The sequence below is a fragment of the Squalius cephalus genome, assembly GCF_949319135.1.
Source record: "Squalius cephalus genome assembly, chromosome: 16".
In the NCBI taxonomy this organism is placed as follows: domain Eukaryota; kingdom Metazoa; phylum Chordata; class Actinopteri; order Cypriniformes; family Leuciscidae; genus Squalius; species Squalius cephalus.
Genome location: NC_137137.1, coordinates 30,469,745 through 30,494,063, shown reverse-complemented (window position 1 = coordinate 30,494,063; position 24,319 = coordinate 30,469,745). Strand labels below are relative to the sequence as shown.

The 24,319-nt window shown below is 37.0% G+C and overlaps 1 protein-coding gene across 2 annotated transcripts in view; it reads right to left on the bottom strand.

Moving 5' to 3' along the window:
* Nucleotides 1–950: 950 nt before the first annotated feature.
* Nucleotides 951–24,319, bottom strand: part of ntrk2a (neurotrophic tyrosine kinase, receptor, type 2a) — a 50,130-nt gene continuing 26,761 nt past the window's right edge. For both annotated transcript variants that reach the window (XM_079896438.1, XM_079896439.1), the window contains 6 exons: nucleotides 16,369–16,557; nucleotides 10,682–10,812; nucleotides 10,419–10,591; nucleotides 9,842–10,082; nucleotides 5,101–5,259; nucleotides 951–4,018 (listed from right to left, as the gene is read on the bottom strand). In XM_079896438.1, the coding sequence (XP_079752564.1) occupies nucleotides 3,833–4,018; nucleotides 5,101–5,259; nucleotides 9,842–10,082; nucleotides 10,419–10,591; nucleotides 10,682–10,812; nucleotides 16,369–16,557 (1,079 nt within the window). In that variant the 3' untranslated portion in view covers nucleotides 951–3,832. The remainder of the gene's footprint in view (nucleotides 4,019–5,100; nucleotides 5,260–9,841; nucleotides 10,083–10,418; nucleotides 10,592–10,681; nucleotides 10,813–16,368; nucleotides 16,558–24,319) is intronic.

Below are 24,319 nucleotides of genomic sequence, written 5' to 3'. Positions count from 1 at the left end.
TCATCATTTCATCTGCGTTCATTGCACCTCTTGCTGTTTTAATTCCTTTTTGGCATTCGTTTTTCCTGGTCAGTACGTGTACCTTGGGTTGTTTCGCCAAGTGCATAGTGTAAATGCAGATATCGGATATGGGTCACTTTTAAAAGAAGATGTAAGCTTGTCATCAAATATGAATATAGTCAACCAATTGAAATCAGTCATCAAGACCGGTGTAAAAGTACAGCACACCTCTCCTCAACAAGCCACACTTTTTGAGGTCTCATTCATATCTATAGCACAAACACTGCAGCGCGATTGACATGCTATAATTAATCATAAGTACTGTAATAATTATAAGTATAAAACGTATGTATATAAACTGCAAGATTGGGTTTGCAAAGATGACATCAGAAGAGTGGATCTTTGTTTGTTCAGAGCTGCAGTTGTTTGCACACTCACTCGGTCCTTCGAGAATTCTGCTGCATGCTCTGAAAAATCATGGATGTGTTTTTAAAAGCATTTAGCCCTCTGGCAATTAGTTAGGTCTTAATGTACAATGTCAAAACAAGCCATCGATCCACTGATTGATCAGTCTTCCCTTTCTTTTTCCCCTCTGACCATGTCAGTGAAATGGGAATTGGAACAAACTCTTTGTTTTATTCTACTCTCGAAGCTTCAGATCTACTATAGCAACGCTAATGCTACATAAACTTTATGGATTGTGTCATGTCATCATAAATTGTTTTTAACTTGCTCTGGTCTCCATCATGTTTCTGTATGAGGTAAAATTTCAGGCTGACAGCCAATAAAAACATGGCTGTCAATAAAGCATTTTAGTGCCTGTAGGTCAATACGTTCGGCCCATGTTGTCAAAGCACTCTGTATGAACCTCTATTGACCAACCTATAAACATGGACCTACGCATAACTCACTGTCTCAATAACACACTCCAAACGCACACGTGATGAGGTAAGACATTACACTTTTATTAAATACAATGGCGGACAACTTGACTTGTCCATATACCTCAGAGAAATCATACAGACAAGGACGTTTGATTGTACTTTTGTAGCGTTTGTAGTGTTTAACTGTATAACACACTACTTGATACTTTGCAGAAATCTTCTTTCCAAGTGTAGGTAGGCATGTATCATTTAAAAGTATCAAGAAAAGTATACTAGGTGGGAAGTGTGTTAAGAATGTTGGATTCAAAGTCGACATGAAACAGCCTTTGCATCATTTTACTTCCGTAAATTGGTGACTGGTGAAAAGGAAAGATGTTTCAGACTAGGAAAGTGTAAGAAAGTAAAGTAGATCAGTTTTGCTGTCATGTTGACTTTAACACTTGTCAGGTGGTTTAATTGTGGACAGTAGTTTAGCTTATAGACATTCTGAAACATCAGAAGAAGTTCTGTACATGTAGAAGACAGTATTTGATATGCAGTCACAGTTCATTGTTCTGTCGCAGACTAATCTAAACCACTTAAACTCCCCATCCATATTGATATCTTTGAGCAATCTCATGAAAACCTCATGAAAATAAGTTGCTGCATTGTGGTATTATTTTCTTGACAATTAAGCAGATTTTTCTACATTTCCATTTATATATAACATAAGAAAAAAAAATCATAGCCATCACTGTAATGCGAAAAAAGTAATGACAGTTCAATATTCATACTTCATGGTAGTTTGTTGTACTGTAAAAAAAAAAAGAAAAAAAAAAGTTAAAAACATTAAAAACATTGTTCTTCAGTAAAAAATGAAATTACTTCATTACAGAAATTCAACATAATACATTGTTTCAATTAGAATTTGAGAACATTTTCTTAATGTTCATGAAAAATAGTATCCAAAATTAGCTTTCATTGCTTTTGCAGTCAATGTAACTTTTAATGTAGTTTTCTTAACGTTCACCCCAAAATATGTAATTTTTCTATATATTTTTTCATCAATACATCCCTTTCCACAGCTCTTAAACTCTCAACCAAATATGAAAAAAATAGAATATCAATAATTATTATTTTTACATAAATAAAATAATTTACAAACACAAAAGTGATTCACATTAAAGTACACAATAAATAAAATACAAAATTAAAAGTTACATCTCTTCAAGATTATTCCAAAAAAGTAATTAACTTCTTTTGGGATTTTATGCTCACAGAATGATTTTTTTAGAAGATATTTGTTTGACTGATTCACGGCATTGAGTACAGTGTGCTAAGTCTTCTGTGGGAGATTGACAGTGCTATAATCAACGCAAAAAAAAGGATGCTTTGATAGGATATCTATAGTGATAAATAGATATAATCATTTATGTATGATAAAAGGAAGAAGAAATGTGGGTTTTAGTGAGGTGACTCAAGTTTATCTCTTTAATATTATTTTCCTCCCCACGTCTCATTCTCTCCATCCTGTCCCCTCCCGTCTCTCCTCTTCTCCGCACTCTGATAGCGTATATGAGCCTAGAGGGAGTTGCTGCTAATAGGAGACATTTGTCCTGTAATGAAATATATATTACACTATAGCATTTGTACGACCCGAAGCTTGACTACTACATTAGTGCTTCAACTCAGTAGTAAAACATGGCGAATGAGAAAGAGAGAAAGAAAGGTCGTAATTTAGCCCACACCATCATAATCGGCCACTCTGTATAATTAAGCTCCTGTAAGAAATGCAAGCTGATGGTATTGAGAAATGGCCTCGTCTCAAATGACTCCATCCAGCCCTCCATGGTGCACGACGTGTACAGACCTGAAGACTATGGCCGTTGATTTGGTCGAGGGCACAGTGGCGGAAAACAGACACGCTGGATGTGACATCACAAAATGGAGAAGGCTTAGCTTATGAATATTAATAAGGCTATGCACAAATAATTTAACGTGGTCTTATAAACATGAAGCATCGATCTGGAAAGCAGGTCAGTGGTAGAGCTTTTCTCCAAGTTAAAACTGAAACGTGAAAAATGAATAATCATACAACATAGCTAATTAGATCGCTACTCATACTAACAAAATATAACCCCTGCTCGACAACTGGAGATACATTCACTGCACTGGACATGAACCTGCTGCAAACTATTTCATAAAGTAGTGGGACAAAATCAGCAATGGCAAAAGTAGTGGGGACATGTCCCACTATAAATAACGCCTATGTTCTCGACACATTTTAATGGACTACTTTGCATTTCAGATTTGCTCGGCAGCAACAACATCCTGTCAGCGTCCAGAAGCATTTAATTAGAGTCGCTCAACTGTGAACATCCAGTGAAATATAAACACACATGTATACGTATAGATATAGTTGCAGGTTGTCACTGTTGATCACCATGCTAGTTTCACGTTCTGTGCTTTGTATCGGATGTATGACATAACAAATGGGAGCTGAAAGGACCAAATCTGTCCAGTGGGCAGAAACGTTGTTTATTTCTCCTCTCATTTATGTTTGGTCATTGTTCGGAGCTGCTATTTCCTCTTTGTTAAGATGGACACCCTTCCTCAAGTCCCGAATGCATTTATTCACTGAACTGGAATTTGCAGGTGTAAACTTGGTCCAGAAGTTGAGGATGGTCAACCATTGGGGATTTTGTTCACTGTAAGTAAAACTATAGTCACTTGAGTACAGCTCTTTCCATTCAATCCATTTTTGTTCAGAAATACATAATTCATAGTCATTGGACACAGTCCTGTTGCCAATGTATCTAGACGTTTACATTGAGAAGAGGAGCAGTCGATGAGGAGGAGGGCAAGGGCGGAGGTGTTAAAGCTGTAGAAGAAAGAGATTTTGGGTGGGATAGAAGAGGGGAGGCAATTTCAGGGATCCACTCCCAGTCCCAAACGCGGCACATGCTCTCTTATCCCAGGATGTCCAGATACACTGGTGATGCCTTGGCCAGGTTGAGGAGCAGGTTATTGATCTCTTTAATGTTGAGTCGGGTGTGGGGTTCTCTCTGCCAGCATCCCAGCATCAAGTCATACACCTCCTTTGGACAGGTTCGGGGTCGCTGCAGTACACGACCTTGGGTGATACACTCAATCACCTAAAAAAGAGCAAGGAGTGAAAGGTCAAACAAATTAAATGTCCAGAAATATATGAGTCAAACTGCTATAAATGTAGAAAAGGATTGTTTATTAAGATAAACCACCATCCAAGGAGTGATAAATTTGAATATACAGCATTTTGAAGTTTTTATAGTCTAGCCTTAAGTGTTTGAATACTTCAGTTCTGAGGTCATTAGGTCTGAGGTCTTACTCAGGTCATTTCTAGGGTCTTCGGGTTAGGTGCTAATTTGCTCTAAGTAGATGTCCAATTTGTTCCAATGTCCTAAAGAGTTTAGCTCCAACTTGTTCCAACACATCTGCCTGGAAGTTTCTATCAATCCTGAAGACCTTGATTATTTGGTTAAGGTGTGTTTAATTGAGGTTGGAGCCAAACTCTGCAGGATAGTGACACCACTGTGTTCTGGGTGGTCTCTAGGGCACAGCTTCCCAAGCCCGTTCCTGGAGGCACATTTATATGATAATATTGTAATTTATATGAGCTACATGGGAACTCAAGGTATCCAGCAGACAAGTCTGCTTTCTGACCTGGGCCCCAGATAGTCAAGCACTAACACTAAGAAGAAGCAGGTCAGGTCTACCCCAGAAAGTCTGAATCCTATGCTATTCTGTGAACACCACTTAGACCAACCAGGGGTTTTCAAACCTGTCCCGGAGGATCCCAAGCACTTTAGATTTTGTATATTTCTGTCATCTAACACACCTGATTCCTCTCATCAGCTCATTGGAAGAGACTGCAAGACCTGAAGTGGGTGTGACAGATAAGGGAGAAGTGCAGTTTTGGGGATCCTCCGGGAAAGGTTTGAAAACCCTTGACTTAGACAACAAGTTTTAACAAGTTAAAAAAATGTCTACTGTTGGTGTGCCTTCAGGAACAGGGTAGGGAAACACTGCCTCAGGGGTCTTCTAGTTAGTACATTCTTCTAATACTACATTGATCAAATAGCAGATTAGTTGGATAATTTTTTTGGGCTCATTTTTTAAAATAAATAAATAAACAAGTGCAAAAAAAGGCATTTCACTGATTGGAGATCCTATGGGTGTGTATGTGATGCATCAGTACCTCATTATTTGACAGTTGGTACCAGGGCTGTTTCCCATAGGTAAAGATCTCCCACAGCACGACTCCCAGACTCCAGACATCACTCTCCGTGGTGAATTTCCTGTACATGATGCTTTCTGGTGGCATCCAGCGAATTGGCAGCATGGTGTGACCTCCAACCTAGACATGTGAAACAGTAAGTACACACTGAGTCATCCGACATATTGAGTCATGGTGCTGATGTAGGTGACGTGAGTTTGAATCTGTCGAATCAATAAAAGTGGTAATGGACAATGTAATTAATTACAAAAATAGAATGGCACTGAAACTTAGAATATATGTTAGACTGTGGTTTGACGTTAAGATGACCAGGTGTGCTCAAATCGATAAAAACAGAAGATATATAAATTCAAGCTACTCTAACAAAACTCCCTGCATTTGACAAGCGCTAATGGATAAGATCCATACAGACTTTTAGAGCAAGAGTAGACAGTGGATACTAGTTTGTTGCCATTGGAGCATTGTTCAATCCAAAAAGCTCTCAGGCAAATGCTGACAGTATTTCTAGTTCAGGACCTCAGATGGTGCCATAAGTTGCGCCTCTCAGGATTTGGATGCTGTAAGCTTGGGGAGTTGGTCTGGCCTGGAGCTCAACCCCAAAACCAATCATTTCATTTATTAGCTTTCTCCATAATGCGCTGCCTCTGAAATATTAATTATGAGATTGTGGTCCAGTATGTGGATTAGGCTCAGATTAATTGGTTTAACATACTGGACTCATCAAATATTAAGGTCAAAAGCTTTTAGGCTTTTTCACTGGTCCCATAGTGGAGCTACAGACTGGAATGGTCACTTAAAAAGAGGTCTACTGCACAAGCACTATTAGAAACCTTTTTCCTCTGCAATCAAACACACACATACATACACACTCATACACACAACAACATCTTGCTAAAAAGCTTAGACCAGATTGCACCAGTTTAAAATCCAAGGTTATTTTAATTGGTTTTAGGTGGGCAATTACTGGCAAAGCTGGTTATTGTTGCAGGTCATCCCATGTTTTTGCTCACACTGTCAAATAGCCTGTTAAAGTGCCTCAGTGTACGAGTATGTACAAAGGATCAAAAGCTGTTGGTTTCAGCAGGGTGCTTTTTTCTCTTTTTTTATACTGCGTTTAAATTTCTTATAAAAAAAAAATTATATATATATATATATATATATATATATATATATATATATATATATATATATATATATATATATACATATACAGTGCAATGCATAAGTGAATACACCCATGCTAAAGTTGACTAAAAAGAGGAATAAAAAATCATATTTTGGAAATTGAACGTAATGCCTTAATTAAAAAAAATTAGGAAAAATCCGACCTTTAAGGACACCAATTTTCTTTGTGAATGAATAATGTATCGTAAATAAATAAATGTTCTTCCTTAAAATACATGGTGCATAAGTGAGTACACCCCTATGTTAAATTCCCATAGAGGCAGGCAGATTTTTATTTTAAGTATTTAAAAAAAAATGTTTTAGGATACTATGCATCCTGATAAAGTTCCCTTGGCCTTTGGAATTAAAATAGCCCCACATCATCACATAGCCTTCACCATACCTAGAGATTGGCATGGAGTACTTTCCATAAGATCATCTCTCAATGCAAATCAAACTAGCTTTTAGGCTAACTGAAATAAAACCATGCCAGTCTCTAGGTATGGTGAAGGCTATGTGATGATGTGGGGCTATTTTAATTCCAGAGGCCAAGGGAACTTTATCAGGATACATAGTATCCTAAAAATTTTGTTAAAAAAATATTTAAAAATAAAAATCTGCCTGCCTCTATGGGAATTTAACATAGGGGTGTACTCACTTATGCACCATGTATTTTAAGGAAGAACATTTATTTATTTACGATACATTATTCATTCACAAAGAAAATTGGTGTCCTTAAAGGTTGGATTTTTCCTAATTTTTTAAATTAAGGCATTACGTTCAATTTCCAAAATATGATTTTTTATTCCTCTTTTTAGTCAACTTTAGCATGGGTGTATTCACTTATGCATTGCACTGTATATTTATTTCACCTTTTTGGAATTTTTGTTCAGTAAGGTGACCACTTTTTTTCCTAAAGAGGAGGTGTTTGTTAAGGTTACGTTAATAATAATAATAGAACTGAATGACTATTAAGATATTACACTTTACTAAAATGACATGAAAGCTGTTCACACACATCATTTTACTTTCAGAATTGGGGAAATCTGGATATTCAACGAGGAAAAAGGTAGGACAACATAATCTTTGGTTAATAAAAAACTGTGTGTTTCTAAGAGGGATTGGTGACATCAGCCAAAAAGATTATGTATAGAGAGATTAAAGAACAAGAAAGAGCAAGTTAGAACATTTAAATGAAAGATTAAAAATACATGTTTTTATCTTTGGTATAATGTGTAGTGATGAATGCTGCACAATATGACCGAGACACTTGACTCTCTATTAAAGAATTAAATGCAGACAAAGGCAATAGGTTGACTATGAGGATTCTCAACTAAAGCTTTTGAATATAGGTTATAATGCACAAATGTGGCTTCATAAGAAGTTCTATGGTTACACAACATGCTTTCACAACTTCAAATCCACCCATCAGCCTCTGCCTGACCAGCTGTTTCTATGGAAACTGATGTTCTATAGGCCTAATCAATGGTGTACACACAGTGCGCACACACACAAATCTACTGACCTGCATTTGAATCTCAATGGAGACTCGTATAATGGAGATGTGTCATGATATTCATCAGTATTCAGAGATAAATGAACTCGAATGAACTTGTTGGCACAGTTGTCAATGAAGAGAGTTATCTAATAGCACATCTCTGCATTTATAAACATCATTCAACCCATTTTCAAACACTGGATAGATGATTCACACTGAATACATGAATGGAGCACAATAGACTAACATCATGCTGTCAAAGAATAAATTAAGTTGTCTTTCTCTCTTCAAATGCTTTATTTACCAAAGTGTACGGTTTGGTTTCTTGATTTTCTTCTCTGTAACCATTATATTTCTTTATCTTTTCATTCGTTTTTTAGTCTTTTTTTCCCTTAACTTAGACCCCTCTCCTTCTCGGTAGGCCCTCATGCTGAATTTGGGGGTGAATACTAATGAGAGAACTTTAATGACTTTTTCAGTTTCTGTCTGATGGCGCAAGTGCTCTATTCTTTTTCTTTGCTGTTGCCATAGTAACCCCTCTTTCCTGTTCCCACGCCACCTTCCTCCCTGACTCCTAATCTGGGAGAGACTAACTGACGGGAGTGAATCAACACACACACACACACACACACACACACACAGAAATTCTGCTGACATCATACAGAAGGAGAGCCAGTAGGGTCAAGGTGTTCGAATAGCTAGTATTCAGTGATCTGTATAGCAAAAAACATGAGAAGCATATTGATTTATACATATACTGGGAAAAGGATTTGAATATCGCCTTTAAGTGTCCTTGTAAAGTCAGCATTAATTTCCAACTAATGAATCTGAAACAGAAATATATATATACACACGCACATTTAGTTTTAAATTAAATTATATTTTTGAACTTTCGTTAAGTAGACCACTTTTTTTCCTAAAGGAGGTGTTCGTTTAGGTTACATGTAAGTAATATTAATAATAATAGCACACACACACATTTAGTTTTAAATTAAATTATATTTTTGAACTTTCGTTAAGTAGACCACTGTTTTATCCTAACGGAGGTGTTCGTCTAGGTTACATGTAAATAACATTAATAATAATAGCACAAAAAAAAAACTATCAATATATTACACATTACTAAAATGACATCAAAGCTGTTTACACACACACACACATACACATACACCGGTACATACATACATATACATACATATATAAATAAATATATACACAAGGACATCCGGATGCCTAAACGTCATTGCATTAGATATCAAAACAGCAATAAAACATGACTTTATTTGTATTTTTTAATAAAATAAATATTATACAATGGATAGTTCTGGTCCTTGATTCTGATTGGTTGAGCCGTGTTCGAAGCCATTGTAAATTACTCAACAAACATACACCTGTGACCGCATTAGTGTTACTGCGCAGCTGCCGTTTGTGATTCTTTGTTGCTGCATGTGTTGCTTGGCAACCTCTTTGGAACTACATTTGCTTGGTGGATGAATTTAGAACAGCTAAGGTGGTTTTAGCTGACAACGCCCCTTAGCTGTTCTAAATTCACTGTAAAACACGGCTTTGTGGGGCTTATTGCTTTATTTACTTAGAATATACCAGTAACAGTATGGCAAGCAGGACGAGGCCGAGGGCCATGAGAGAACGGCGTGAGGCCAGTGGCGTAATTGCTGTTGAGCGACACCTGCGCGACGCACTTGTCTCGTATCTCTCACGGAGGAGCGGAAGCATGAGAGGAGGAGTGACGACAGTGAAGGATGAGAGAGGCCAGGCCTGGACTGTTTTCTTGGATGTTTTGTTTTTTTATATGTGACAGCAGCCGTCCGTGAGGGCTTTCGTTTTGTATGTTTTTATTTATTTTATTATTAAAGTCTGTTAAATGTTCGCCGGTTCCCGCCTCCTTCTTCCCACAACATCTAACCTCGTTACAAACATAATTATGTAATATTACTATTAATAATGTATACAAATTAGAATTAGAATTTCTATTTATAATTAATTTGAAAAAGCACAGACAAACTATAAAGCAAATCTTACCCGATAGTAATCTGTACTGTAGACATCTCGGGACATTCCAAAGTCTCCAATCTTCACCAGGAGATTCTCCCCGACTAGGCAGTTTCGTGTGGCCAGGTCTCTGTGAACAAAGTGCTGGGAAGCCAGATACACCATGCCTGCGGCAATCTGCTGCGCAATATGAAGCATCTGAGACTGCGTGAGCTCTGCCTGCTGTAGTATCTGTCCGTCAGCCATCAGAACTGCATCAGGACCATGAGCCCTGGGGCGGACAGAGAACGTATCAACCACAACCAGACCACAATTCAAAAACACTCATTTTAAACTCAGTGATAAACTAAAACATTATATAATTGTCCATCAGCATCCTGATAGATCATTTGGATTTGTTTACCAACTAGAACACTTTCTTAACTAGCTTTAAAAAGCAGCAATGAAAGTCCTGTGGTTTACTTTGTATTAGTGACAGATTTCCAATAGCTACATGAAAAATGATGTGTAATTATTGGCTTACAAGGACAAAGCAATTAAAGAAAAGATGTGACTAAGCACTATTGGATTCCAATGTGAACGCGCAGACACTATCAGGAAGCTGTACCTGAGGAACTTGTTGAGGTCGCCATGCTTCATGTACTCGAACACCATAATAAGCGGATCGCTCTCCACACACACTCCGTAGAACGTGACGATGTGCTCGTGCTGCAGATTGGTCAACAACTCGGCCTCACGATGGAAGTCCTTCCTGGCGTTCTCGCTGGCCTCTTTCAATGTCTATAGACACAGAATGTTTACAAATACAATGAGTATACTGAACGTATAGTGATCAGTATGCTAACATCAAAGCTAAATTAAACAGCCAACCTTGACAGCCACCAAGATCTTCTCCTGTTCTGCGGACAGGTTGTAGCATTCGGCCAGGAACACTTTCCCAAACGCTCCTTCTCCAAGTTCCCTCTTCAGTACAATGTTGTGCCTCTTAATGTGCTGAACAACTGTCGAAAGAACACAACCCAATCACACATTTATGTTACATTTTGCCTTTTTGCACTGCCCTTCAACTCTGTAACATTCAATCCCAAAATAGTAATGGGATTGGAGCCAAACATGGTGGACATGGGTTGTGACCTTGGGGATCAAGATTGTGGCTCACAGGATGAAGACTCAAAAGCTGATGACTCCTCAGGAAACTTAAGGAACTAAGCAAAAGTCTTAGAAATATGAAACTAAGTGATAGTCTCAGTAACAGGAGAATCAGGAACATTCTCTCAAACATTAACAAGGTCTTTAGGTACATGTCATTCTGGGATGGATGATACAAAATGCAATGATCTGTCAACATATGTATTTCCATACATCCACGCGCCTGTTCACGCAGACATCACACATCATGAGCGCGTTCAGTAAGGCTCTGCAGAGTTGTGTATAGACAGTCAGTTTCTCCTGAACCAAAACAACAAGCTTATGCTGCGTTCACGCCATGTCAAGTGTTAACTACGAGATGTCAACCCGTGATGTTCTACCCGGACCAGCTCACGTCCTCAGACTCGGATTTATGCGTTTCTGTGTCAACACGATCAACACCGAAATTAATCTGCAGCAGTCAGGTGGTACAGGTCAGCACTCTTTAAGTTGTTTATGTTCATTATTAGTGTAATATTATGTGCTTTGAGACATGAGGTAATTTAACACCGTCTCTCGTGAAGGACGCGTGGCTTTGGAGACACTCTGAAGGGACGGTGGGATCTTATGCTTTCAAAGCTAGCTTGCTTATTGCTAGCCTCTCTGAAATTGCCTACTCTACCTTTAAGACAGTTCAGAGGACTGGATATTTCATAAAAACAGGACGAGTAATCCAAAATGGATAAACCCGCCTGGCAGAGTTCACAAAATATAGCTTGATGGTCAATCTAAATGGTTAATGTAAATCTTAGAGAATGAGAGTTAAAGGATCTAAGTGCTTCTTTATTCAAAGAAGTCCATGAAGATTGAAGGATTGAGAACAAGTAATTCAAGAAAGACAATAAATCAGACCTTTTCAAACATAACACACAAACAAAGACACTTTTTTTTAAAATAGATATGACATAAATCCTGAAATGAACCAAACTCATGAGACTGAACCGGAATGTGTAATAAATGGTAATAACACAGTAATAATAAGACTAGTACCATAATGTCAGCTATAGGCAGATCCTTGAATATGCTTGAGTTAGTAAGAAACTAATATGCATAAAGTATACCTCTTTATAGTTTATTATGTTCTATACTATAGTCTATTATCCGAAGCTAATCAACATCAAGGTCAACTAATTGAAGAAGCTAACTCTTTTGTTTGGAATCTGGACGTGATGAGTATGTAGGATTGGTGTTATCAGCATTATGGCCACTATGCAACTGGATGGAAGTGATCTGACAGACACCCTGACCAATGTTAGTGCTTCATTCATGGTAAGTTGAGCAATTTCAGATGAGTGACAAGCCTGATAGGTAGGGACTGAGTAGGTTATTCTTGGGAGAACCTAGGGACAAATTATATTGTTTAGAGGTTGCTATTTAAAGCATGGGAGACATAAATGGCGTGTCTTCTTAATCAAACACACCTGGTTTAACTCATCTTGTTGGAGACTCCACAAATTAAACAATGAAAATACTGTCATCATTCACTTGAAATTTACGTGGTTATTCACTCTCTGATCAAATCAAATCATTGATCAACAAAACAGAGCTCAAATCAAATATGTTGACATGTCAAACTTTGATGTTATTGACGTGTCACCATTTTTGATTTACAAAGAGATCGCAATGGTTCTGAGGACTTGGATTAAACTGCCGGAGTATGTCCTTTTTGTGCTTGGACCCCATTGACTTTCATCGTACGGACAAAAACAGCTGAAACATTCTTCAAAATATCTATTTTTTTGTGTGTGTGTGTTCTATAGACATCCCAATGGCTAAGTTTTTTTATAATTATTATTAAATAATGGGCTTCCAAGAGCTTTATTTATAATCAGACACATGCAATTCCGGACATTGGACATAATTTAATAAAAGGTGTACTAGAGATTATTTCAGATTTGGTGGAAAAGAGACGTTTCTTATCCCAGATGTCCCTTAAGAGAGTGAGGACAGTGCAGAGATAAGACAAGATTAATCAGCCGTTTAGTGTGCTGGAGGAGAGAGAGATAAAAAGAGAGAGAGAGAGAGAGAAGATTCTGAACAGACACTGCACTCTTAGAGATTTATCCTTAATGTGATTAAGAAATGCTTTTGAAGAAAAACTAGCCAGTCAGCCGATTACATTAGCGAGAGCTAGATGATGAGGCTGCATCGATCTACAGTAACTCACTGTACACCATAACCCTATATTAAAAGTAACCAGAGTGGGAAGGAAAGGACACAGAGAACATTTAAAATGAGAAAGGCAAGTGATGAGGGTTATAAAATAAATATTTAAGATGCTGTGTGATTGTGTATGCAGATGCACAGTCAAATAAACCTGCCCAATAAATGTTTGAGTATGTTCCCCCTAATTCAAAAGAAATAAACAAGAATTATATTTTGCCTACTGTAAGGCCATTAAGACAATTAAGCACATTTCCACCCATATTCTCATTACCAGAATGTAAAAAAAAAATTAAAGGGATAGTTCACCCAAAAATGTAAATTCTGTCATTAAAGGGTTAGTTCACCCAAAAATGAAAATTCTGTCAGTAATTACTCACCCTCATGTTGTTCCAACCCCGTAAGACCTTCGTTCATCTTCGGAACACAAATTAAGATATTTTTGATGAAATCTGAGAGCTGGATCACTCCTCCATAGGCTTCTAAGGGACTGAAACTTGCTGGCCCAGAAAATGTATTAAAGACATCGTTAATATAGTCCAAGTGACTCCAGTGGCTCAATCTTAAGTTTATAAAGCGACGAGAATACTTTTTGTGCGCAAAAACAAACAGACGCGCTACGCTTAAACACTACGTGAAAAGACCCGAGGCCCAGAGAGAAGGAAATGAAAAGTGGAATAAAGTCGTTATTTTTGTTTGTTTTTGCACACAAAAAGTATTCTCGTCGCTTTATAAATTTAAGATCGAGCCACTGGAGTCACTTGGACTATATTAACGATGTCTTTAATACATTTTCTGGGCCAGCAAGTTTCAGTCCCTTAGAAGCCTATGGAGGAGTGAGACAACTCTCAGATTTCATCAAAAATATCTTAATTTGTGTTCCGAAGATGAACGAAGGTCTTACGGGGTTGGAACAACATGAGGGTGAGTAATTGCTGACAGAATTTTCATTTTTGGGTGAACTATCCCTTTAAGTACTCACCCTCACGTCGTTCCAAACTTTTCTTGACTTTCGTTCATCTTCGGAACACAAACTAAGATCTTTTTGATTAAATCTGGGAGTTTTCTGTCCCTCCATTGACAGCTATGCAACTACCACATTGACGTTCAAAATATTCATAAAGAGATTAAAGAGATTTGTTAAACTAATCCAAATGTATTGAGCAGTTAAGTCCACATTTTCTGAAGAGACACAATCACTTTATATGATGAACAGATTTAATTTAGGCTTTTATTCACATACAAACATTAATCAACTCTCACATCAGTTGTGGTAAACGGAAGCTCAAGCATGTTCGTTTGACGTGCAAGAACCAATGAGGTTCATTCTCGTGTTACGCAGCACGTTTGAGCTTCAGCAAGAACCAATGAGGTTAATTCTCGTGTTACGCATCACGTTTGAGCTTCTGCAAGAACCAATGAGGTTCATTCTCGTGTTACGCAGCACGTTTGAGCTTCAGCAAGAACCAATGAGGTTAATTCTCGTGTTACGCATCACGTTTGAGCTTCTGCAAGAACCAATGAGGTTCATTCTCGTGTTACGCAGCACGTTTGAGCTTCAGCAAGAACCAATGAGGTTAATTCTCGTGTTACGCATCACGTTTGAGCTTCTGCAAGAACCAATGAGGATTGTTCTCGCTCGTCAGTGGTTAAGCTTCTGTTTATGTTCACTGATCAATGTTTATATGTGAATAAAAGACTAAATTAAATCTCTTCATCATATAAAGCGATCAAGTCTCTTCAGAAAAATTGGACTAAACTTTTGAAGATGAACAAAAGTCTAACGGGTTTGTAACGACATGAGGGTGAGTAATTAATGACAGAATTTTCAGTTCTGGGTGAACTAACCCTTTAAGTATTATATTTAAATAGTCAATTATTTATTGCCTTTAATTTACTCTACAGTACACTTCCCTTTTAATATTACATTATGTTTAAACACCATTAGAGAATTAGTACACTAGTAGTATTAGTAGTATACTACTATTAGTATTAAACTTTATTTTGATGCTCCCCAACAGACATTCTACTCACTGTAAAACCTAACACCCAAAATAATTAATTGGTTTGAGTAGGATAAACTTAAATTAATCTAATTAGTTCTATCAAATTAACTTTTGTGAGTATTTAGCACTTTCTTTTTCTTTCAAGTTCACAGAGCTGATATATTTTAAGTAAACTGAACTGTTTCATTGTTTTAAGTTTTATGAAATTATTTCTTTTAAATTAGATGAACTTAAGTTTAACTGAAACGGCTGGGATGTCTATTTCCCAGCATGCTTTGCCGATGGCACTCGAAAGGGAGAGTAAATGCTAAAATTAAGTGTAATATAATGTTTTTTGTGTATGTGTGCAAGATTAATGTTAAGTGGGAGATTTAGTAGTGATTAACGTTTTGTTATGCTAATTTAGAAGAATTTCTGTTAAAGTTGGTTTTAGGATAGTTACCATCATGGAGACAAGTGGTGCATGCAGCTTGATTTGAGAGCAAATAAAACCTTTATATACTGCACTCATACAGCAAGTGCTACTTTATAACATACTATTGTTAACATGTTATCAAATTAGTATGTTAGCAAACATAGTATGTCAGTATGTTAGCTTTGTTAAAGCTAGCTAAATTTAAATAATAAAAGTGTTCACATTGAGATTACATGAAGTTTTAAGATAAATGTATGAATTAGTGTACTCAAACATTTCAAGTTAAGAACAATTAAAATATATAAGTACAAAATCTGCCAGTTCTGCTTACTTAAACTTTGAATTTCTTAACTTAAAAAATTTGAGGTAACTGATTGCCTTAAATATTTTGAGTTTTGCCAACTTATTCTGGTTTACAGTGTACTGACTATAAGTAACTTTACAACTACATGTCAACTTATTGTACTGACCCGAACACTAACCTAACAGTCTACTAATACTCTAAGGGAATAATTATCATTCCCTGCATAATGAGAGTTAGTTGACATCTAGTTGCAATGTTACTTATATTTAGTAGAACGTCTAAAGTGGACAATCGAAATAAAGTAAACAATATATTAATGTTGGGGGGAATGTACTTATTTGAAATGGTCTCATAGCAAAAAAAAAAAAATCCTGACAGATTATTCATAATGTTCATTTTTTGTAGTCATTGGGCTAATGTTGTTTCATAGGTTGGCAAGACACAAATGAAAAAACAAAGACAGACAGACACAGGTACTCACAGGTATCAGATTTGAGAAGACTGCTGGTGCTGCGGAAGTACTGCGGGTTCTCTATCACAGGAATCTTGGTCATGCCGATGATGACGGCGTCCGCGTTCATGTCAGAGGACGAGGGTGTGTTAGAGCCATTGGACACATGATGAAGAGGGCTGGCAGAGTCATCGTCATTACTGATGACTGAGGAAGGACCTGTGTCGAAGACAAAGATTTGCACTCAGAACCAAAACATTTCTTTCCTGGCAAGGAGTACTGCAATTAAAATGTCATTTTTATTGGCATCAGGATTATATATATTTTTTTGCCACCATACACTTTTGCAAAGGAAGTTTAATATTCTGTGCCACATTAAACAATCGCTTGATCGAATGTTCCAACAAAATTAAACAAAAAAAGAAAATGATACATAAAAACATCAGAAATGTTTAACTAAAAAACATCACTGCAAGGTCTCTCAGGGACAGCAAGCCCATTTGAAAAGATTGACACTGTTCCAGTTTAAAGTCAAACGTTTTGGCAGAACCAGAAAGGAAAAATGTAATACATGGAGGAAAAAAACAGTGGGGGGCTTCCTGTCTGACAGGAGATTTTTATGTATAGTAGGGGCCAAAACTCTGAGACCACAATGAAAATGTGGGGCTTGTTTTTTCATTAAAAGCTGGAAATAAACAGAAAGGTAGGATTCTGAACTTTCATAGAAACTTTAAAATGTAAAATGAATATGAAACATTTAAAATTCTGCACTATTTCTTGGTCACTAATTAAATTTGGGACACTGACATCCTGTGACTCGATGGTCAGATGTTCTTGATTTAAATGAAGCACAAGATGCTCTTTGAATCATTCTCAAATTATGCTGGAAAACATGATCATCATGACCTACACAAACTTCTGGATTTTATTTATTCATTGACATAGACTGAATATAAAATATTTAAAATTCTGTGTTATGTCTCGGTCACCAATCAAGTAATTTTAGACATTGATATCATGCTAACTCTTTTTTTTGTTCAGACCGTCAGATGTTCTTGATTCAATTGAATCACACAATGATGTTTGAATCATTCTCAAATCATGCTGGAGAACAAGATCGTCAGGTTTTATACAAACTTCTATAAAAGTTCATGCAGCTCAAATTCTGCTGTCATTAAAGCAAAAGGGGAACATAACTAATTCCAAGATTAATAAATACTACAGACAAGACCCCCAAAATCACAGTGTTCAGCAAGTCATGATACTCAATCAGTGTCTTAAATCAGTTTTCTGTTGAAATTGGAATAAAACACAAGGAGCCAACTAAAAGAAATGAATAGTGCACATGTAAACATCTTCAAGAGCCAAAAAAAACAAAATGTTTCAACAGAATTGCCATCAAGGGTGTAATTGTTCCTTTCCATGAGGTTTACAATATTTTGCAATACATCTATCATGAACTATTCCCAGGAAAAGATACTTTGCAAAAAAAGCATTTTAGCTGGAAATACAGTTTTAAAGTTGACCTATTATGTCCTTTTACAAAGTCTTGATTTTGAGGTCTACTAGAATAGGTTTTCATGCTTGAATGTTCAAAACCTCATTATTTTCACATATTTTACATTATTGCAGCACCTCTCTTCCCAGTCTGTCAGTAACGTTCTGGGCTTTGTTTCCCAAAAGCATCGCAAGCTAAGTTGATCGCAGAGACCATTGGTGGCAATGGTTTTACGATCTACTCATAGGCTTATGATGCTTTTGGGAAATGCAGTTCCTGTCTCTATGAAGCCCCTCCTTCCGAAAAAGCGCAATATGCTCTGATTGGTCGGCTGGACCAGTGTGTTGTGATTAATCAAGCGCTTCAAGCGTGTATGGGAAATGTCAAGTTTCAACATACTAACTCAACTCCACCAGGCCCCGCCCCTTTATTCTGCGTATGCCTTAGGCAGGAATTATTTAAATAAGGAATATTGTGACGTGTTCGTTTGAAGAAAACTCAAGACTACAATGGAAGCGTTTCAGGGAGTTCGGAAACAGTGACACTGACATAGAGAATAACTCCTCATGGAGTGACTTTGTTCTTTGGAACTTTGCAGACATGTTTCATGCTCAAACAGCAACATTACACACTAAAGAAAGTTGGGGAAAAGCACAAGGGTCCCTTTAAATAAATATATTTTTTTAAGTTTTAGATTACATTTTTTTTTATTATTGAGACTATAATTTTCTTCCATGCTTTTATTTATTGTGAAACCGGTGTATCAATATATCAAACTACTATACATTAGTTTTAAGTTTATATAAAAAATATATGGTAACACGTTCTATGAAGCCTGTATTTATAATCAGGGGTGCACATCACTTTTTTGGTCTGGTTCTCAAGAGAGCAACTGGAGATGCTGCCTGGTACTCACACTTTACGTGGCACACTTATCCTACAAGCTGTCGTCATCACTTTCCTCCTGACTGCTCTCCTCGTTATGTTCTTTTCTCTCGAACATTGTAGATGATGATGATGTTTTTATTTTATTTTATTAACCATTAATGACACAGACAACAGCGGGAATATTAGGCTGCTGTCACTTTAAGACCGAATGCACGGACCGAATACACTGACATACATCCGGTTTCTTTCTCAACTGTTCACTTATGACATAACCAAGAGAATACTTGTCGAGACAGGTATTTTGACATAATTTTGTGTGCATGTGTCAGTTCAAGTGCAAGTAAACACGAAAGAGGAATCAATTCAGTGTTCGAGCGCTGCAACGCGCCTCTCTCTCTCTCAGCACGCGAGTCCCGATTTTCACCTCTTCTTCCGCATTTAAAATCATTCGAATGTGCAAATTGGCAAGACAAAACACGTCCAAATGATAAACTTTCACTCTATGATGGTTAAACTTATCAGTTAATCCACAAATCACATGCGTGCCGAACCGTGGGACTTGATCCGTACGGATCATGGATCAACTGTGTTCCGTTGCACCCCTTATAATTAATGACCACACTTATCATCATGATTGCTATATTACCAGAGATGGAGAAAAATCCAACTCCAGTAAGTTAATGTCGTTTATTTTTACCACACGTTGCACACCAGTTATGTGCACCCCTGTTTATAATGCATTATACGGGTATTATTAATGCATTATAATACATGAATAACGTCTTATAAACAACCTTATAATACGTTGTGTCATCTTACAAATAATCGTAACAACAGGTACAATATATTATCATACTTGCCTATTTGTGGTTATAACTTTTAAGAGTACAATGCATTATAACAACAGATAAAGCCTGCATTTATAATGCATCATAAGGGTAATTTTTCCCTGTAGTGTCTTGTCTTAAGATCAGTGGTTATGCTGTCTTTGTACAAAAACAGGACATCCACCAATCTTATCCCCGAACCCCATCCATAAAATCAGTGCACATAAAGGGTTGATAGGAATGTTGTTCCAGGAACAACAGGATGTTGATTTTGGAACATCTACTTGAACATCTAAATGTTAAGTTGCATAACAGTAACAGTGCACAACAGTAGGATGAAAAGAAGACAGAAACATTTCCGATCATTCAATCATATCTTAAACCTATGTTCCTCAGGTGTCAGATGCCATATTTACTATGAAGGAAATGTAAATGAGGAACAGACATAAAGTCCCTTCAAATGTTTGCATTGTCCTAAAGCGATAGCTCAAAAAAAAAAAAAAGTGTTCTGCAGAAGAAAGAGACAGAAAGAAACAGTTTGTATGCATCTTAGGCCCAGTTTGCACCCGGTATTAAGATGAGTTTTGGTTGAACGGATGACAAGTAGACGAGGGAGACACATTCCCGTTTAAACCTGGTGCTTTAATCCATCTCTTCTTTCCACTTTCAACCACTTCTGTCCTGATTTAATTGAGGGGAGGGTCTATGGGCGGGTAAATGTATGGGATTTTCAGATCTTTTGATCTAATGGACAAAATAAGCTCATGCATTCTACATATGAACGCGACTGGAGACGACGAAAAACATACGGAGAGCAGCAGCTTTCATTTCTGTTCTGACAGCCGTAAGACCAGCTGAACGCTGTGTGTGTGTTAGTGCGTGTTAGAAATCAGGATTGTTGAGAGAACATTGTGCTTGGTAAGTTTTTCGTCTTCAAACCAAACTTGGATCTTCAGCCAACAAAGTTTAAATCCCATCTGGCAAGAGCTCTTCCTGTAATGAATGCATTAGGTCAGTAGGAGGAAAGAAGACGGTCTTTTGTGGCTGCTCAAACACATTCGACCGCATGAGTGTTTACACTATGAAAGCAATCCTGTCAAATGTGTTTTCGACTACCTCTGGAAGTGGTCGAAAGTGGACGAGCTCAAAACATTTTAGAAACCATTTACACCTGTATTTAGCATCGCCCACTCGTGATTCGATTGACCAAAATGCATCTTAAAGGGATAGTTCGGCCAAAAATGATATTTAACCCATGATTTACTCACCCTCAAGCCGTTCGAGATGCATATGTCAATCATTTTTCAGACGAACACATTTTCAGTTATTTTAGAAAATGTCTTAGATCTTTCAGTGGTTATAATGTGAAGCTATGGGGTCCACTCCTTCAAGTCCAGAAATGTGCATGCATCCTTCACAAAAGTAATCCATCCGGCTCCAGGGGGATAAACGAAGGCCTTCTAAGGGTAATCCGTGCGGTTTTGTCGTAAAAATATACATATTTAAAACTTTATAAATGAAAATATCTTGCTTCCAGCAACGGTCGACGTGTGTTCACGGGAGATGGATGCTGGCGTATGACGTAGGACGTAGCGTAGGAAGCGTCGTGACGTAGAACGAAGTACAGCTAAATCAAACGCTACGTCCTACGTCATACGCCGGCATCCATCTCCCGTGAACGGGAGAGCTTCACATAGCTTCACATTATAACCACTGAAAGATCTAAGACATTTTCTAAAATAACTGAAAATGTGTTCGTCTGAAAAATGATTGACATATGCATCTCGAACGGCTTGAGGGTGAGTAAATCATGGGTTAAATATCATTTTTGGCCGAACTATCCCTTTAATACCATGTACAGGGCCTTAGAGCACCTCCTGCACAAAGTCTGAGTTTGATTGCTATTCATGTTAAATATGTCTTGGTGGCCATTTTGACTTGTTATTATATAAATGAACGGGTAGCTATTCCATAATTAAAAACACATGACCAAGTAGATCCATCCGTAACCCTGCCTGATATTGTAAAAAATATTGTTGAAGCCAGTAATTCCAGCCCAAAGCCGGTTGCTCCATGACCAACTAAGTGATCCAGGAACTTGTCTTACGTGGGTAAATCACATTAACCATGACATCATCTTCCTTCTTTACTCTTAGATTGCCAACTGCACTTCTACAACAGAGTTATTCATCAGTAAGTAAAAGATAGAGACTGTCAAGACAGAATATTTGGCTTAAAGAGTCAGTGGCATGTTGAATGATATAGCGACGGTAGAGGTGCATTAGCCTCATTGATATCTGAGAAAATAAAACAGGAAACTGGAGATCAGCCATGTTGCGATGACCCCTCTGATGGCACATGACAGCTTAAAGCATTTACTAGAAAACCCAAGCGTCTTGTTACCAGCAAAAGTGTCTGTGAAAATAATGAACAGATTTTACAGGACGTCAACACCGTTTTACAGCTATTATGACATCATCTAGAGCTGGAGAAGACACTGATGGCTGTACTAATGGGGCGATTGATTGGCTCATTGCCACGGTGGCAAGTTCTGGTCCTTGAATTTGATTGGCTGAGTGGCGTTCCAACCCATATATACAACCCAACAGCACTGCGACTTTTCACTGTTTTTATAATTACACTTTTCTGTGTTTGCAGAGTATACTATATCAAAGGTTTTGGGTCTTTATGATTTTTTTATGAAATAATAATTTAAAAAAAGTTTCTTCAGCTCATCAAAAATACAATAAAATATAAAAAAATACAGTAAAAACAGTAATATTGTGGGAATTTGTGACATATTATTGCAGTTTAAAATAACTGCTTTCTATTTTAAAATGTAATTTATTCCAGTGATGCAAAGCTGAATTTTATATTAATATTTTATAGTCTATTATTTTATATATTTTATATATTAAGCATACATTATGTTATATATTATTTATATATTAAGCATTTTAATGTTAATATTTATATATTTTTATCAACACACAAAGGCTTCACATGGGTTTGATTGATTGCCATTCGGTTTAAGTACTTGTTTCACTGCAAAAATCATTGCAAATGGAGTTAATCGACAGGGGTCAGACTGCAGTCTGGTGAGGGTGAAGAGGGCAAAATAATGAGAGAGAGGCAGCAGACGAAAGAGGAGACAATCAGGAGTGACCAAGTGATCAGGGGTCCTGACATTACAGCGCATGAGCCTGAGGCCGGACAAAACTCAGGCCGTTGTATTGATTCTCTCTGCTGTTCAAGGGGTAATTGAATGTTGAAGGTCTCTTGAGATACATGACACTCAGTGATTTACATGATGCTGTCTTTGAATCGAAACTCACAATTGTCCTATTCAAACATGATAATCCACCTAATACAATTACATTGGGTTAAAGCTATCAGCTTTGTAACACTGCTTTGGTTTGTGCATGGGCTTATATGAAATATTCACTCATTAAAGCCCCCATGAAATGGCTTGACAAATACAGTTTGGTAGTCGATCATCGAATTTTAACTTTGATATTGTATCTTCATATATTATATGAATGATATATGATTCAATGATGTATGGTTCAAAATGCGGCAGCAAGACGAATATTGAAACGTGAACATATTACTCCTGTTTAAGTGTTTCTGCACTGGCACTTTAAAACCAATTATAAAATGAAAGTGTTCTTGCTTTCTTTTTAAATGCTTAAATTGCTTAGCACCTTCTTACATCTTTGACCTTTTAGAACATCATCCAGTGAAAACTCTGTCAATCAAGGTTACCATTCCTGAGTGTAGGCTCAAATCTAGGAGTGATCGTGCATGCGCTGTAGCTGCACCTAAACTGTGGAACAGTTTAACAGTTCCCATTAGAACCGCACAAACAGTACATATATGACCCTGGATCACAAAACCAATCACAAGTCGCACGGGTATGAATGGGTCAAAATTATAGATTTTTCTTTTATGCCAAAAATCATTAGGATGTTATGTAAAGATCATGTTCCATGAAGATATTTTGTAAATTTCCTACGATAAATATGTGTGTATGTTGTAAGTGAATGGACAACTTTAAAGGCTATTTTCTCAATATGTCGATTTTTTTGCACCCTCATATTCCAGATTTTTAAATAATTGTATCTCGGCCAAATATTGTCCTATCCTAACGAACCATACATCAATGGAAAGCTTATATATTCAGCTTTAATGTGTAGTATAAATCTCAATTTCAAAAAATGTACCCATGCGACTGGTTTTGTGGTCCAGGGTCACATATTATTTATGAAAAATAAAAAATGTCAGGCGGGACTTGATCTTGTCCTTTGGGAATTGAGTGGATTTTTGTGGTTTGCTATTGCTGTGATCTCATGTGAGTGACAGGTTGTAATTTACATGTTTATTTTGATGAGAAGTTGAAGGAATAGTTCACTTAAAAATGTAAATCCTGTCATCATTTACTCACCCTCAAGTTGTTTCAAACTTGTATGAATTTCTTTCTTCTGCCGAACACAAAGATATTTGTGAAGAATGTCGGTAACCAGACAGTTGATGGACCCCATTGACTTATAGTATTTTTGTTCCTGGTTACCGACATTCTTCAAAATATCTTTGTGTTCAGCAGAAGAAAGAAGTTCATACAGGTTTGAAACAACTTGAGAGTGAGTAAATTATAACAGAATTTAAATTTTTAAGTGAACTTTCCTTTAAGATAACTAAGGTACAGGAAAACAACTAACAAACTAAAAGTGCTCGACAAAGCAAGCAAAAACTGATCAGGCCACACGTT